Here is a 17624-nt window from a genome sequence, read left to right on the forward strand (position 1 = left end):
ATGAAAGCATGTTGTCCTGGTTATTTTATATTCCAAACTACTGAAATATTCTTTATCAGTTGATTTTGCCAGTGCTAAAATATACTATGCTTTCTTATGATGATATGTTTGCTTCCCATCCTGCTAATTTATAACCTTACTTCAGCCAGTGATTCGAAATCCAAGCACAGACACTAACACAGACAAGAGAAAGTAATTAGTAGAAACAGAATATACTTTACTTATTTTATAGGTACCATAAAAACAACGACAACAACAATGAAGCATGACGGATGAAAAGACCTCTAAGTTTATTTTGTCCAGCTGTTAACCTGTTCCCACCATGCCCATTAACCACTTCCCTCATCGCTACATCTCTACATTTCTTAAACACCTCCAGAAATGGTGTCTCTACCACTGCACTGGGCAGACTGTGCCAATGCTTCACAGACCCCTCCAAATTAGTTTTTCCTAATATTCAGACTAAAAGCCTCCCAGTGCATCATGATGCACTTACCTCTTGTTCTAGCACTGCTACCTGAGATAAGAGGCCAATCTTCACCTCTCTTCAACCTCCTTTCAGGGCATTGTAGAGAGTGATAATGACACCCTGAGCATCCTCTTCTCCGTATTGGAAAACCCCAGTTTTCTCAGATGCTACTCATAAAATCTTTGCTCCAAAAGAGCTACTAACAGTACTGAAAAATCTTTCAGTCAGTTTTACTGATTTCTGTATTCTGGGTTTCATAACAATGTATTGTTTTCCTGAATTTATAGTAAATTGTAGGATCTAGATTTAGTTCACAGTTTAAGTCATTCATATGGACCTCCAAACTGAGCTGAATGCTCCTTCAAACTATGAACATTACCAGGGTTCTTCAAGAGAGAAAAAATATGTACAAAGTAGTTACTAATTTGCTGTCTTGTTCTATGTTTAAAATGATCTCTTTGCTTCATTTCTGTCTCATATTTCTTCCTATGGCTATTTTTAAACAAACCTCACAAAATTAAAACTCAAAGAACCAGAGCTCCAAACTGTGCTTCTTTTCTCCAACAACTTTATGTATGTAGTGCCACTTGAATGATTACAGCCCAACAGTACTTTCATTTCAAATCCACTTCTCTTGGGGCTTAGCAATTGAACCATGACAATTTGCTATAGGCAAAAACTGGGATGTGAAATCTCAGAAATGGAGGAAGAACTTTATAAAAAATATAAACAATATTACTTCAAGTTATAGATGAAATACTGCAGGGAGCAGGCTGGACTCAGAAAAAGTATGAAGAAATGCTTTTATTCTCTTGTACATCATTCCAAATGACCTCCCATATTTCTGTCTCTTCATGACTTTAGGTTGTTCCTTAAAACCCATGGTGCATTGTACTTACATCATTCATTCCAGTTCAGTGCTGCATACATGCAGTAATTATTAATTCTCAATACTTTTCTGAAGTAGGTATTACCAACTCGATTTTCTAGAAGGAGATGCAATTTGCCCCAAGCAACAGCAGGAATCCTGTGTGAATCAGAAATAGAAATAAGGAATTCCAAGCTCCCTGGCCTAAACTGAGGCCACAGATTCCTTTATGACAGTGACTGTTTTCTCAGTGTTATATAAGACTGATTATGATGGGATGGAACTACATTTAATAGAGACTGGGGTATCCCTCCTCAAGAATTTCAAAGTATCCCACTGCCAGCTGATAGTGTCTCTCAGAATAAATCTAAATGCTATGTCCTGTACAGGCATTAAAACTGTACATTAACAACTCATTTTCAGAAGTTATATCTTAGCCTTCAAATCTAGCAGACAACATGCATTACTAACTTAAATACCTATAGCTATCCATTTTTCGAATTCACTGAATTAAAACTTCTGCCTGACTGGAACGATCTGAAGTTGATAAATTATCAGTATAGATTATAGCATAGAATTACTAAATGGCTTATGTTGGAAGGGATCTTTAAGATCATCCAGATCCAGTTCCCTGGGCAGTTCCTTGGCTTGGATGTAGCCAAGCTGGTAGAAATTCCCCAAGGGTGAAGTACCCCTGTAGGCAGAACCTTGTTTGTTTGTTTGTTTGTTTGTTTTTGAGTTCAATACAGGTCTCTTATAGGTTTAGGTTTGGAGCATTATAAGAACATATATAGGTGAAGGACTAGCTGCTTCCGGGTGGACCGTTACTGGTGTGGTGGTAGTATGTCCAGAAAAAAAACAAGCATGTCACAACCTTTATGATCTCTGACTTATTTATTTAGATTTTCCAAGGTCTCCATTCTGGAATCAAGGGACTGAGACAATTACACCACATCTAATCCACTAAATACATCAATTTTCCTGCTTGCTTTGTGGTCCCAGGCCTGGTGGTTCGGAGAGGCCTGAGTCCACGTTGCTACTAAAGTGGCAATTTCACTAAACAAAACTGAGGAGCTGTGTTGCAGGCTTTCAAATATCATGTAAAGACAAGGAGAGTAGGTTAGGATGTTTGCAAATACAGAGACTGATGGGATAGGGTTGAAAGATAGGCTGTAGTTTAAAAGTCATCTACCCTGATCCAGCCTTATATGTTTTCTCTTGAAAAGGGTTCCTGCAGTGAATCATAGCAGGGTTACACCCTGGAAGTGTTCCAGAAATGTGGAGACGTGGCATTGAGAAACATGGTTTAGTGGGCATGGAGGCGATGAGTTGATGATTGGACTAGATGATCTCTTCCAATTCTAATGAATCTATGATTCTATGATTCAAAAAGCGTGGTAGCATCCCAAAACACTGCCAAGGACCAAATCTATCTATTCTCTCTTTTACTTAGCAATACTGGCATATCCCCACAAACCTTTCAGCTGTCCCAGGTACTTTAGTTGCAAGTCTATTTCCATAGGAGAAGAGAGAACATCTTGCAAGTGACCTTATATGTGTCTACAATGTCTTCTGCAGGCAGCTATCTATTGACTCACACTCTATCATGCTTGCCACAGCTACAGAGCCTCCAGGTGATTCATCAGTGAGTTTCAGTGCTGACATCAGCTTACACCCTTCTGAAAATTCATATTTGGCATATTCTATCTTAATTACATTAAACAGCTGTGAGCATTTCCTAAAGGAAATCTTGCTAAAATAACGTGTCAGGATTCTCAGAATCAAGGTTTCAAAAACATCAGTTTGAGGGAAAACTGAAAAACACAAGTTTCAGTTTAACACAGATTCAGACACTTTACCAAAACTAGTAAGGCTGATTTCTGGTCAAACAAAATTCAATGGATTTGAGGAGGGCCATCCTCAGAATTCATAAGCTTTCTCTTCACACAAGAGCCAACTGACTCAGAAGAATAGCCCAAAATTCCTTACTAAGTTCTGTGAAATATCTTCTGGGATTACAGATCATAAACTTCTAAAAGGAGTCACAGGAAGTCCCATCATGAATTTTCATTTCCACTCAGGTTTCCATTGCATTCAACACAACCCTCAAGAAGGCTCTCTTGAAAAATCTACTTCCTAGTGATTACCAGTACTACATCAAATGCTTAAAGATTAAATATAATCAGAAAGATGAAAACGATAAATACCAATATTTTAATAATGAGATTATCTCTGACAGCTACATATGAAACATAAAAGCTACTTTTCAGAGATCAGGAGAATACTGTTCAGTGACAGATTTCAGCTTTATTGCTATTATCACTTAAGTTTATTTATACAAATCTTCTTTATCACCATTCTTTTCTATGACATCTGTTACAGGTAAGATGAATGTCTATGTTAAACATTCTCCCAATCAATAATTATTTTGTTAAATCAAACATCTTACACCACTGTGTATCAAATTATTCCAGTATTTATATATTTGTAAAATCTCATTTTATGTTACAAGTAAGTATAGCTTACAGTGAAATAAATAAATAAATAAATGGATATCTGAATACACTCTAAACTTCTCCTTCCCGCTGTTCAGTAACCTTTAGCTCCATGCCTCCTGCTCTAGTTTTTCCATATACTTTATTGTCATATTTAGTGCTTCAGTTATCCAGTGCTTCAGTGCTTGTGTAATCATGACAATCAACTCTGCTATATTAAGAGCTTAAAAAAGAAATCAATTTTTCCCAGCATGGCTATATGTTCAAAGTTAAAATATAGAGGATATTCATTATACCCTTCAGCTGCAGGTGAATTTTAAGTAACCTGGAGTGATGAAAATTAGATATCATTGCTGTGCTACCAGCAGAAGTTTGCACGGAAAGCATCATGAGCCATCCAGACCAGTGTACAGACTTTGATGGCTGCCAGAAACAGATGTGCTGGCAAAATATGGAAAAAATGCCAGTGGTTTAAATGGTACAGAGATTGAAGATCCTGCTTGCAACAGCAGATTCAGTTTATAAACTTTTTAAAATACAAACATTCATTAAAAACACCAAACTTTCTGTGTTGTATTCTTAATTTTTGGGATCTGCACATTTCCTATGGTGTAGTTTCTCAAGCAATTTCCTATGAGCCTCCTATCTCCTTCACAATGTACAGGCAGCTTGTGGGTAGGACAAAAGATGAGACACACAAGAAGAAATATTTATAACATCTGATCTTGATGCATTCTAACTTTTTATTCTTTTTTCTCATTTTCAATCTTGCCATACCTCACTTTTTTCCTTTTCTGCTTTTGCCTCCAGGACCCTTGCCTTAATCCTAGCCCACTGCTTTCACCCCAAGCCCCCAGACTGCTCTCTCTGCCTTGCCCTCATTCATGTCTTTTCTCTGCTTCTCCCACCTGAATCGCAGAACCACAGAATCACAGGGGTTGGAAGGGATCTCTGGGGATCACCAAGTCAAATTCCTTGCTAAAGGAGGCTCTTCCTGATGCTGCCTCTTACCTCTCCCTAGTCTTTGGTTATTGTTATATCTTGAGATATTGACTTCTGTAGCACCCACACCTTTCAAAACCAACTCACGAGCACACAAGTCACAATCTACTCATTGCCAGAATACTTCACCAGTGAAATTCTCCTAAGTGATTCAGAACAAGAAGTTGAGAAGTGGAGCATCTACTATATTCTTAATACTGTGATGATTTCCTGGCATGGCCAAGCAATTTGCTACTTTGGTATCAGAGGATGTCAGCCTGGTGAGCTGTCAAATCAATGTATAGTTTATATTTTTCCCACACACACACTGTTGATGGATAGGGACACCTGAGCAGCACTTGTTCCTGTTCCTGAGGTAAGAGTGTTAGGAAGTGAAGGATGTCATGCAATGCCTAATTGGAGGAGAGAAAGAAAAAAAGATGCATCCAGCAGAAATTGCTTGGGCTTACCCCGTGTCTAGCTTGCATCGATGCTAAGCTGGAGGAATACTCTCCCTGCCTTCAGCTCTGTGCACTAATGCAAAAATCTCTGTGACACAACAGATCTTACTCAAAGCCTCTTGCCAGTGGCAATCCTGCATCTCTTCTGTAACTCCAGTTGCTGAGCACTTTTATTTTAACACTGCTGTGGCCTAACAAGAATAGGTGGAAGGAGGATTCTCAGTGCCACTGTCAAATGTTATGCATAGCAAGTGGCAGCAATGTTCCAGCTGACTTACTCAGCTGATTGTCTGTGAATAGGCAGTAAACTCTTTCAGAGAGTTCTAGAGCCCCATACAATATATCAGTCTCTATAGATGGATCACAGCAATCAGTATAACTATAAATACACTTTTGCATATATTCATTTCTGGACCCAAAAAATCCAAACAAAAATAAGTCTAGAAATAAGAGTGAAGTCAGATGTTATGTCCACATCAGCAAGCAGCAGGCAAGGATTCAAAGAATGAGGAGCTGACTGGAAGGATTAAGCAGCCATACTACACATTTTGGGGTGAGTTTTCTTTTGAAATATTTCTAATATAGTTTTGTAAACTGAAAACCCAAAAGATTTTGGATAGTACTTGTTGCATTCCTGGACTGCATTTTTCTGCTTAGCGTCATCAAAAAGCAATCCCATTTGTACACTCCAAGCTTTCTCTGTAACAGAAAACAAAACAAGACACATGTGTAGAACTGGGAGATTCACTTCAGAAGCTCATTTATAATTTAAATGAGATGTTAATCTACATGTATCCAGAAACCACCTCCAAGAGACTCAAAATGCAGAGATGCTTCAAATGCCTATAGCATGCAAATCTTTGAGTATGGACTACTGCTTATCACTCCTAATCAGAAAAATATTTTCTTGATGCCTCAAATGACTGTTTCTTTAAATAAATTGTTTCTTTCAATAACCAGATCTAGACTACAATGAAGTAGAGGCTATTCCCTATTAAAGATTAAGTGACAGATCAGAGCTTGTGCGAGAGTCAACAATGCTAGTAAATAAAATTAACAAGTTTCTAGTAGTTCGATCACAGCACTAATAGTCAGCTACATAAACGTGACTATCCGGATATTTAGTAATAACCCTTCTATTCATGTTAATAAAACTTTCTCTTTAGCAACAGCTTTGCAAAATATGCAAGTTTCAGTAGCTGAAGAATCAAGAGGTTTGACTTCTACTCTCACCTTGGATAGTGCAGTAGATAATTGTTTGTTTCAGCTAAAATAGAAAAAGATTTGGGGAAAAAAAACCACACAAACAAACACAAAATCAGCTGTTGTGCCAGATAACAGGTTGCTTAAGATGTACAAGGAGGAAAGAAGGCAAGGAAGAAAGGAAGTTATATTTTGTCACCTATTTTTAAACTTTTGTATTATGCTTGGATGGAAAAATAATCCTAGACAAAAGGAAAGGAGAATTTATCAAAATATCTGATAAAAAGTTAACAAACATTGAGGTCACAGTCCTGTCAAAGGAATCTCTTCAATAAGTGTTATCCATACAGAAAGACAAAGGAGCAAAGATAAAAAAAAAAAACAAAAACACTTCCATGTAAGTGTCAGAGTTATGACTGAAGTGCAGTTTAAGAAACATCTTTGTCAATCTGAAATACCTTTCTGGCACTCCTAATAAGAGCAAAGCGAACAGGATATTAAGACTCAGGAGATAATTCCTCAGCAATACTGAATTAATTATAAGGTCTCAGTTCAGCAAAGTGAGTAAGTATGTACAGACATTCAACTGTGCATTTAAATCCCTACATTGAAAGCCTGAGATACCTTACCACAACTCTGAATGCAAACCTGAGAATGGTGATCTTTTTATTTATTTATTTACACCTGAACCTTCCTTTAATCCACAGGCACAAAGCAGTCCAGTAGCTGTGGAACAACACTGGGACTCAGGGGATATACACACTTTCATGTCTCAACACTTCAAGATCATGAATAAAAAAGTTTTGCAAAGCACTTGCTGGCACCTAAGGGCCACATTTTCAAACCTGCTTATCTCCTTTTTGCCACATCTCTGTTGTTCTTTGAAGGAAGCTTTGGTACTTCCCAACCAGAAATGGGAGAAGTGCTTAACTATGTTAAAGTGGAGTGCAGCGGTGACACTTCTGATAGCTACTACCCCTCCCTTCAGATTAAACTGCTCTGAATTCTCAGCAATTTGAAGGTCAAGGATCATGAAACCAATGAAAGTAAAGGCCCATGATAAGGTCAATGGTCAGAGTACAGGGAATCAAGCCAAAAAGGAAAAGCTTCCCACAGACACAGTTTAGATTCCTCTACTGCCTTCTTTGCAACATATGGTGTAGTAAGACATGCACACTTTCACTACCCCCCCAGTTTAACTCCCTGGCACCACCTGTTAGGAGTGAGCAGACTGTAAAAAATTATTGCATTGGGGACAGATATAAATGGTTGTGATGGTTTTGATGTAGATAATTTCTCTCACTAACGTCTGTGCCCATAGGAAAAGAAGATTGTATTTGGCATAAAATTAGAACTAAAATCTGTAAGTGAGGATTATGAGCAATAGTTCATGACTGTAACTTGCACTGTCCTTTAGAAAGGAGCTGGTTAACAACCTGACCTGGTTATTTTATCATTTTGAGATATTAGCCTGAAACACGAATTCCTTTGTTATCTGTTCCACTATATATTTTAAAACTTTCTACTCTTAGGACCTGTGTTCTCTTCGTTCACACAGAACACAAATGTTATTCCTATATATGCTTCTTCCCAAGTTCAAGAACCATGTGATAGCAGAAGACACAATATTATGAGTATACTTAGATCTATGATTTCAATCCAAAACAAAAAGTTAAGTAGATAGATAGGGTCTGAAGAATGCAAAGGAATGAGATAGGGATTCTAGAAGCTGGGATACATATAGACCTCACGTATACTTGCTGATGGTATCAAAGAGGACTAATATGACATGTGCTGAGCCATCCCAGGACAACTCAACTCACTGACGCTCCTTCTCATCTTTCTGAATATGATCACTATCACACACAACCCCTTTTCCTTTGAGAAGCAGTTCGTACACCATCACAAGAAGATAAAACATTGGCTGTGAGTAACTTAATGAGCCTGAAGCTCCAGAGAAAGAGTGGGAAAGGAAGTTTGGAATTTATTATTTTTATTCTTCTGCTTATTCCTAACAGGATCTGAAAATCATGAAAGAGCTTAAGTGCATCAAAGAACATCCTTTGAAAATCATGCTTACAGGCAGGAATACAAATTGGATACTAGTCCCTAGGTCACTGGCCTACCTTTGTAGAAGGGTGGCTTGCATTTAATTTCCTCTGACTAACAATTCGCCTCCATTAATTAGAATTTGATACTTGAAAATAAGGAGGGGGGGAGGGGGGAGTAGTGTTTTCAAGTTAAAAACTGAAAATAAATATGAATTATTCTCGTGGATATACTGCACATTAAAAAAGCTTTTAAACTGTTAAACACTCGATGCTATTTATATCACTAGTGGCATCATGACACAGCGATTAAATAATAACTCTTTCACTAGAAGACTGTATTTTTAGCTATTTAAGATGGAAGTGAAGAAACACGAAACTTTGGTACAGGAAAGTCTTAAGTAATGGGAGACCTAGGTAGTTAAGGTAAAGGAGAAGGTAGACAACTAGATATAGATGTTTGACTATAATCTCGTTTGTGTTTAAGTGTATTACAGGATCCAGTAGATCATTAACCTCTATCTGAATTAAGTTTAGGGAGCATTGAGTGATCTATGTCCTATTTCTTAAGAGTACTTCATTTTATTCGGGCTACTCCATCTTATTAGAACTCAAAATACTACACTGTGTTCCCTGGTTTGTGGACTGTACAACTAAAATTTGATTCTTGTAGCATTGCCATCTATGAGGATTAAAATCTTACACATTACGATGACTTATTTATAAGTAATTATTAACACTACCTTTTATACAAATACTCTTTTCTTACTACATTTTAAACATATTGGACCATTTATTTATATAATGTTCTATAAGGACGGCAAGGAAAAGGAATTGGAAAAACACTGTAAACCCCTTGCACAATTATTGTGGTTGACCCAGCAATCCAAGAACCAAACTTGTTTACCCAAAGACAAGAACTTTTTAAAACATGCCATCACTTTTGAATTATGACAGTAAAATCACAAACAGCATTTGCTATATCCCAATGTCGAACCAGGTTGGATATACAGGGAGAAATACAGCCTAATCCAACATCTTTGTTCGAACATTTGGGATAGGATTGCATTACACAGCCCAAAATGAAACTTCTCTGTCTGACTGCGCCACCTTTTGATTTACATTTAAAAGAGAAATTAAATGATTGTCCGGTCCTTAAGAGAAAACACTTATTTAAAGATGTACCCATAGACTTAAAAATAGGTTCAGGAGCTTACTTTATTCATTTCTTACAGAGAAGTGCCAGGCTGCACACTTTAGTACTGCTGTTACAGTTAAAAGCCATGACAGCAATAGAAATGGAAAAAAATATATATATTCTTTCTTGCTGGTTTGTGTAATAACAGTATACACATCCAAATCAATAAAGCTGGGCAAACGGCAGCGTGGTGGCTCAGTAATCTTAGCACTGTTAGCTAAGTATGCAGTCGAATCTAAAACAAATGCTTCATAATCCATTAGATTCTCCTATGTAAATCTATACTCGTACAATCCTGGGAAATAAGAAACCTTTACTCCTGCTGATTTTTTTAACATTTAAACATTATCGGCTGTAAGCCCTAATTTATAGTTAACGTATCGCAATTTGCACTGAAATCTCAAGTCAGACATGAAATTAAACAGCACAGATATTCAAAGGAGTTACAGCATGCATTTAAATACATTAACCACATCCTACCTTGCATCCAAACATCAACGACAAAGTGTTGTTGGTGCATGCAACTTTGCAGTGGCAAATCATTGGTGTAAAGCAGTCAGGATTTTTAACAATAGGGCACATTCCTTTAGTGCTGCAGTAGTGGCAGCCTTCTGAAGGCTAAAAACAAGTAGCTAATACAGCACATGGAGTGGCAACATATGCTGCTCAACAGCTAGCTTTTCTCTTGCTGGTCGGAAGCAGCCTGCTTGATTCTCTACCTGTGTCCCATTCAGCCATCCCCTTCTTTGTTGATGAATCAACGATGCAGCATTGATCGCGAATCTCAGGATTTCCCTTCCTCTGGGAAATTAGTTTTTACATTGAAAAAAAAAAAAAAAAAAAAAAAAGGGGGGGGGGGAGAAGAAGAGAGAAATGGAAATGAGGGGGACTAGCAGGTGTGGCAGTATTAGCATGTAAAAGGATGTAAACGCCTACTCATAACAATCACATAAGATTGTCATGCTAGCTGAAGTGGGCTGAAATTATTCCATCGGAAGAAAAATACTGCAGCTCCTGATTTGGTAAAAAGCCAGTGAGTTGCTGCAATACATAGTCATTGTGGGGAGAGAAGAGAGAAAAAATTACTTATCTAAGAAGCCAGAATCCTCAGCCTTTATCAATATGCATTCCAGCAAGGATTCCCTTCCCAACGCCTCCCGGAGAAAAAGAATCAAATCAGTCGCAACTCCGGAGAAGCGATGACCTTTGCTTTCCCCAAAAAGATGAATCTCAGCATGAAACAAACTGTACTCAAAGCTGAAAATCCCAGATGCTGGGAGTTTGCAATCAGGGAAATGCAAATAACATTTATCCAATCCTGGCTTGCCACATGGGAGCTTTCTCCGGGCACAAATTTACAAATAGACAGGTTGAAGGATTGCAGGAGACACGGAATAAAGATATGAAGTTACACAGAAAATTCACCAGCGTGAAGCTTAAAATGCAACCCTTTCTAAGCTCTGCTTTTGAGGCAGTGCAACTGCTGACTCTCCAGCTAGAACTGTTATCCTATAACCTGCAAATGGCTTTCTCTGTTCCAGAAATGCAATAATTAAAGAAGTTTGGGAGCATAAAGCTGCTTTGGATTCAGTTACAGCTGCCGCTGTTTCTTCAGTTAAAGCAACACCAGCTGAAAATGCATAATAAAGCATTTGGATGAGCAAACTGCTAGCTGTGCTTTTTAAGAGGATTATTTATATCAGAAGTTGGATGAATATACCCTCCACTTCTAGGGTCAGCACACACAGATACAAAACGCAAAGGCTGTGATGAAGGAAGCAAAGCGATGTCTTCACAGATTTCACAGCTGATAGCAAAGCAAACCCAGCAGTTGTGTCACAGCGACTTGACCCCGCGTTTTGCACCTCACTAAGCTCTGCCCATCACATTAGAAACTCTTTCGAAAGAAATGAGAGCAGCTTGTCTCCCTGGTAATTGTGAGTGCATTCTCCAGGCGCAATAGAGACAATTTTCTGTAATAAACGCGAATGAAAAAATGTGTTATACAACAGAATGGAGAGAGTGGCAAATGGAGGTCTGTATGCAGCTCCCTCAGACAGGATAGAGTCAATGTTACAGAATTCTTAAACAAATCTGAGACTGCAGATGCTAATGTCGAAGAGCTCTGCTACTAAGGTTTTGTATTGATATAAATGTGGATATATATTTGTATGCATTGCATGTACATATATTTTAAGAAGGATTTATCTGACACAACTTGCCCTCCTTTGCAAAGTTCTAAAATGTTTATAGAAAAAAACAAAATGCAAAATGAAACATTTTGTTGAACAGATTTGATTCTACACTTTATCACTGTACAAGAACTTCCTTTTTGAGTGCACGTGTGTGTATGCAGCCAAATTTCAGCTGGGTATAGTATCTCCTGATTATTGTTTCTCACTCTTGGTATTTTAGAAGTTAGGATTTGTGAGAAAATGCACTCAGTAAAATGACAGCAGTTGATCGTTCAGAGCACCAGATAGGATTGCTCTGCAGTTAAAAGTTACAACCCAGTTCCAGGTCTGAAGATTGATGTCTCACAAATAACAGGCTCTTACAATTCAGTGTCCTCAATTCACTCAGCTGGTAGCTTTAATCCATCAGCCTGGACATGAGTGCAGAATGCTTTGTTATGCCATGGGAGTCTGCTGTGTAGATGCCAATCAATCAGCTATCAATAATTCTAAGTTTGTCTGACCTGTTCGTCCAAAGAGACATCGCAGCAGCGCTCCTTTCCGACTTGCTGTGCCAGTAAACATCAGAAACAGTGACTGAGCCTGTTTAGAAATGTACTATGGTGACAAACGGCAGCCGAAACATAGCTGGATCTTTGATCTGTTTATTCCTAGCTTGCCTGTCTCGTTATTAAGCTATATATTATACAGATTTTCTTTCAAGTACTGTCTCTCGCATAACCACCACTGATGTAAATATAGAAAAGTGTAGTTTCCATGACAATACATTCCATAGTTACAGCCAGCAGCCACTGGCTTTAAAACATGAATCACAGTGCTACCTTAAGGTGTGAGCATGCTACATCACCAGCCTTAGGAGCATTAATTTGGGATGGGTGTGGCGTGAGAATATTTTTGGTACACACTACCACAAATTGCCAGATAACTGTGTTATTTAACTGTCTTAGTGGTTCTAATATCCACCCATCTTAGACCTTTAAGTGATCAGTAACGCTCTCAATCTGTCCTACTTATTAGCATTTCTAATATAAGAATAGATTGCATCTGCACTTTTTGATGTTTTAAACATGATGTCCTGGTTTAAAACTGGACCCATAATCACGCAAATGGAATTTCTGATTAATGTTCAAGGGGACTGATTAAAATCACCTGCATTTAATTTCTAGTTCGGATCTCCAAGAAGGGCAGTAAACCAGCCATTTAGCCTCTTGGATCTTTCAGGTCTGAATGTATTCAGCTGGCTCCTTCTCTCAGAAGGGAGGAGGATTTATCTGTTTATTAAAACAACTCCCATCTCTTCCCCAGTGCCTGATTTTCAGGGATGCTATTGCAGAGTTTCAACCAGAACAGCTTTCACCTGTGATTTTGTTTCTAGTGTTAAAATGCATCGAACACCAGCCGCTTGAGTATTGTGCAAGGTACGGAATAGATCTCCTCACACTTAAACTAATTGTTGCTTTCAAGTGAAAAACAGTTACGTGATGTACAGTCATTTGGGAAAAGATCAGAAAAGGAAGATTAACTGAAATTCATTCATTGAAATGACAGATCCAGATAATAACTCATGTCAGAGTTGGCCAAGACATTCATTTCAGTTATGTGACAATCACATATAGAAAATTGCTATAAGAAAGCATTTGCTCAGAGATCCATTTCTATCTCTTCTACCAACAGCACTCATCACAGATGCAGATATAAATTACTCATTGCCAGGAAAATCATTTAAACCCCAGTCATAGTGCAGGAGCAAGGTTTCTTAGAGAAGCTTTGTCTATATTTTTTCTCTCTCTGACAGCATTTGCAGAATATACACCATTGGCATTATCATGTGAAAAAAAGAAAGAGGGTTCACAGATCTGCTGCATTTGGGGAAGAACACAAACTTTTGCCCCACTTATCATCCCCACCAATCCATTCAGATGGTAACAATTCTCCTCCTCTAACAGTCTTGCTGACCATTGCTTTGCCATGTTCCTCAGCGGTGTTTGCCTTTCACATTGCACCACATCGCGCAAAACGAATTAACCTGCAATGATGCAGATGTATTACAATCGTGTCTACTGATACTTCACCACATGATGCATACGTATCTCCTCTTGCACCAGTTAGTTCAAACGGCACTCCTGAGCCCTGATTTTCACATGAGATTTATGTAAATTAAAATAATTGTTAAGATATTGAGTCAGAAATAATTTCTAGATATTTAGCCTTGACTGTTGTACACAAATGCTGGTTGTGTAATTTTTGTTGCATTCTTTTCAATTCTCAGCTTCTATCAAGGTAACTTTTGATATTACAGTGCAGATTTCTTCATTTCTCCTTACATATTTTTACTACTTAGCTTTTCATTCCAATGCTCTACCATGAAAATTTCCTCTAAATGCTCACCACACCCATTAGATGCCAGAGGATTGATATGATAAATAGGCCTTTGGCCAAGCTATATGCATTAATATTTTTTTCTAATCCCCTGTTAAAATTAAAAATCACCTTCTCTATAGCTATTCTCTGAACTCCTTGTATGCTAATCAGGGCTCCTGAAAAATAAATCTGCCTCTGAAAATGATTAAAGAGTTGTCTTCTCAAAGAATCATATTAGATGAAAGGAAAATAAATAAATAAATGAGGACTTTACAACACAGGCAGCACATACAAAAAGTATCAGAAAACATAAATATACAGCAAACTTGAAGCATCCCCCATCAAAATAGAAACTACTGCACACAACTGTTCCTTAAGAATAAGAGTTCCAAATCTACTCTAGTCTAAACCAAAACTTTCACAGATGTCCTGCCATTTACAGGGACTCAGGACATTTCATATACCTTAACTATGCTTGTGTTTTATGAGAAATGGTCATTCTGGGTGATGAAGTGAAAACGACTTGCGTATTTCACTAATTATTATCTGCTCATGACTCTCAGAAGCACAATCTTATTTTGCCTGAAAATCCATCCATCTTTGGAACAGCTAGCATTTTTGGAAGGCCCACTGCTCATTCAAAGCTGTGCTTAAACCCACACTAAATGAGACCGTGCTTATGAGACTGAATTTCATCTCCAGCTACTAGAAAGGGGAAGACTGAGTTTGGTTTTATGTGTACAGTAGCTCAAGCACTCTGGATCAGTTCTGCAGTAAGAAGGAGATGAGTAAGGCCTCTGGGCTGGGGAAAGCCAAGAGAAGAGAAGCAAAGAGACTGGTTTGCTAGATTACTTTCATATGATACAACTGCTGTTGCTGGGACCCATCTCTTCCACCCCCACCAGTACTACTCCTGTGTCACACACAATGCTTCATAGCTGCTGGTTTGTCCTTCCAAAATCTCTGTATGTAGGCAGAGACAACTTAGCTCCTTTCCCTTCTCTACAGCGATAGAGCTGATAAGGCAGCAGACAACACATAGAAAGTTATCCTGGAGAATCATGAGATCCTAACATGGAGGCAGATAAGCAGAGGACAATTAGGATGCACTGAAAAAATACCTGTGCATTAAGAATTCAAATGTGGTAGGCAACGTGGAAAGCATTATATGACTCAATTTCTCCACCTGAAGGAGATAATGCCTTCCAATTAAATGCCCATATCTCCAAGTACACAGTCATATAAACAGTGTTTTTTAAGTTAATGGGAATACTCTAACAAAAATTACTCATGCTCACAAGTGTTTATACATTTTAAAGTGTCACATTACCACCAAAGTCTTACATTTTTAACCACCAGAAAACTGTCTGCAGATGTTCAGGATGTAACATATAACATTAGCTGTTTAACTGAAATGCTAATTCCATCTAAGCTGTTTTACAAGAAATAATATGAAAAACTAAGGTGTTCAAAGCTACAGATATTTCCCAAAACTAATTTTTATCTATTAAATCATTACAAAACAACTCTGTACACATTTTTTAAAGTAACATCTATAGGCAAGTACATATTTAAAGGAAAAATTGGAGAGGGTGAAAAACTATCTGGATTAAATATGAACTTGAAGGAGAATACAAGGATATTACTGCCAGTCTTCATTAGCTACCAAAGAGTTCTGCTTTTCTGAAGATTTCTATTTATATCTTGTTTTATAATTTCTAAAATTTTCTGTGACAAACAGAAATAAAAGAGCTGGTCCTGTTGACACAGAGCATAAAACTGCACACAGCTCATTCAGCCCTTCCTTAACATAATGTATAACATAATGTATCAAGTTATTTTATTGTAATACGGATATATCCAAATAAACTTAAAAGAGTCAGTTTTTAGCCACCACATGGCTGAGCTCACCAGGGACAAGTCTGATATTTAATGGGATGTTGGAGCAGGAGAGGGGTCAGCATGCACTGAATTTTGTATTATGAGGACTAGAGAGTTACTAGGATGACACTAGATAGGTCAGTTCTGTCAGTACAAACTGAAGTCATTGTAGTGTATGAACATGTACTATGTGCCATAAGCAAAGGTGTAAACCTTGCCATAGTCCTTCACATGGACTCCAGCTCTACAAGCACATCCTTTCTGTTGGGGACTCTCCCCCAAGCAAGAGATAAAATGCTCAGCAATAATCTTCCATAAATTTTCCATATACATTTCTATTTTCACAATACCCTTCAGTGGGAAGTTCCTCAGGTTTTTCATTTCTTCTATGACAGTTTAACCTTGATTATCTCAAATCCAGCTCCAGCTCCTGGTATTTGTATCAGCTGCCCCAGCATGTCACAGTGGAAGAAACAAAGAGCTCCTGTTAATTTTCTCACTGTCACTCATGACTTTGTAAAGCAGTGCTCTATCTTCTTTGACTTGTCTCTATTCCATTACAAAACATTATATCTTAATAGAACTCAGCTTTTATTTGAAGATGAGCATATCTCAACTTGCTCTACTTAATTCCTCACCATAGCTCATAAAATCCAAATCTTCAGTTGCTTCTACACTCTTCATCCCTCCCAAGTGTGCATCCATGACAATGCCCAACAGAACAATTCCTTCCATTTCTCACTTCCAATATTTCTCTAAAATGTATCACAAGTTTTTATTTTTTATATTAGCTTTACTATAGCCTCACTGTCTTCAAAGACTTTTTTTGACATTCATTTCTATCCCACCCATCCTTCTCTGCCTACCAGCTAATCAACATGCATTTGGCACTTGTGCAATTGGATATCCCTTCCTACATGTATCACTTCACACTAATGTTTCATCCCGTTGCTTTCAGGCCATTTATTTATATTGAACTTTACTTGATCCATTCCTCTGGCAAATTCCAGAGAGTTCAGCTCAATCTATGGACTTTCACTAAATGTATATGGAAGCAGATCTTCCTGGGATTTGGACTATCTGCTGTGTAGGGCATTACATTTCCAAAAAGAGTTTCAAAGGGAAAGTAGACTTTCAAGAAACATATCTGGTTACAGAGAAGTCATGTACAGTGCTTAGGATCTTACTGACTTTGGATCACACAGAACTCAACTGTTGGTGCTCATAAATGGCCCATTGAGACAGAAACTCAGTACGGACTATATCTGATTGAAGGAAAATAAGAATTCTATCTTGCTGAAAGGTCAGGTGTGAAACGCTGGATTGGAGGCAGGAGTACAGAACAAAAGAAAACACACACGCACATATATATATATATATATATATATATATATATATATATAAACATATAAATTACTTTGAACGTTTCCTGAAAGAGTTTCAGGAGGGTTTAATTCCCATACA

General features: G+C 37.8%; 1 protein-coding gene across 41 annotated transcripts in view; it reads right to left on the minus strand.

Annotated features, from left to right (window-relative positions):
* Window positions 1-17624, minus strand: part of DLG2 (discs large MAGUK scaffold protein 2) — a 959079-nt gene that overhangs the window by 595901 nt on the left and 345554 nt on the right. For 3 of the 41 annotated variants that reach the window (XM_085536523.1, XM_085536517.1, XM_085536539.1), the window contains exon 1: window positions 10204-10553. The exons of 35 other annotated variants lie outside the window; for them this stretch is intronic. In XM_085536523.1, coding sequence (XP_085392649.1) covers window positions 10204-10305 — 102 coding nt within the window. In that variant the 5' untranslated portion in view covers window positions 10306-10553. Of the gene's footprint in view, window positions 1-10203; window positions 10992-17624 lie in introns of those variants that run through there. 3 more of the 41 variants (XM_032442255.2, XM_032442253.2, XM_032442246.2) reach the window with 2 other exon arrangements.

Source organism: Coturnix japonica, chromosome 1 (genome assembly GCF_054131305.1).
Source record: "Coturnix japonica strain WE chromosome 1, WE-NBRP24, whole genome shotgun sequence".
NCBI lineage: Eukaryota > Metazoa > Chordata > Aves > Galliformes > Phasianidae > Coturnix > Coturnix japonica.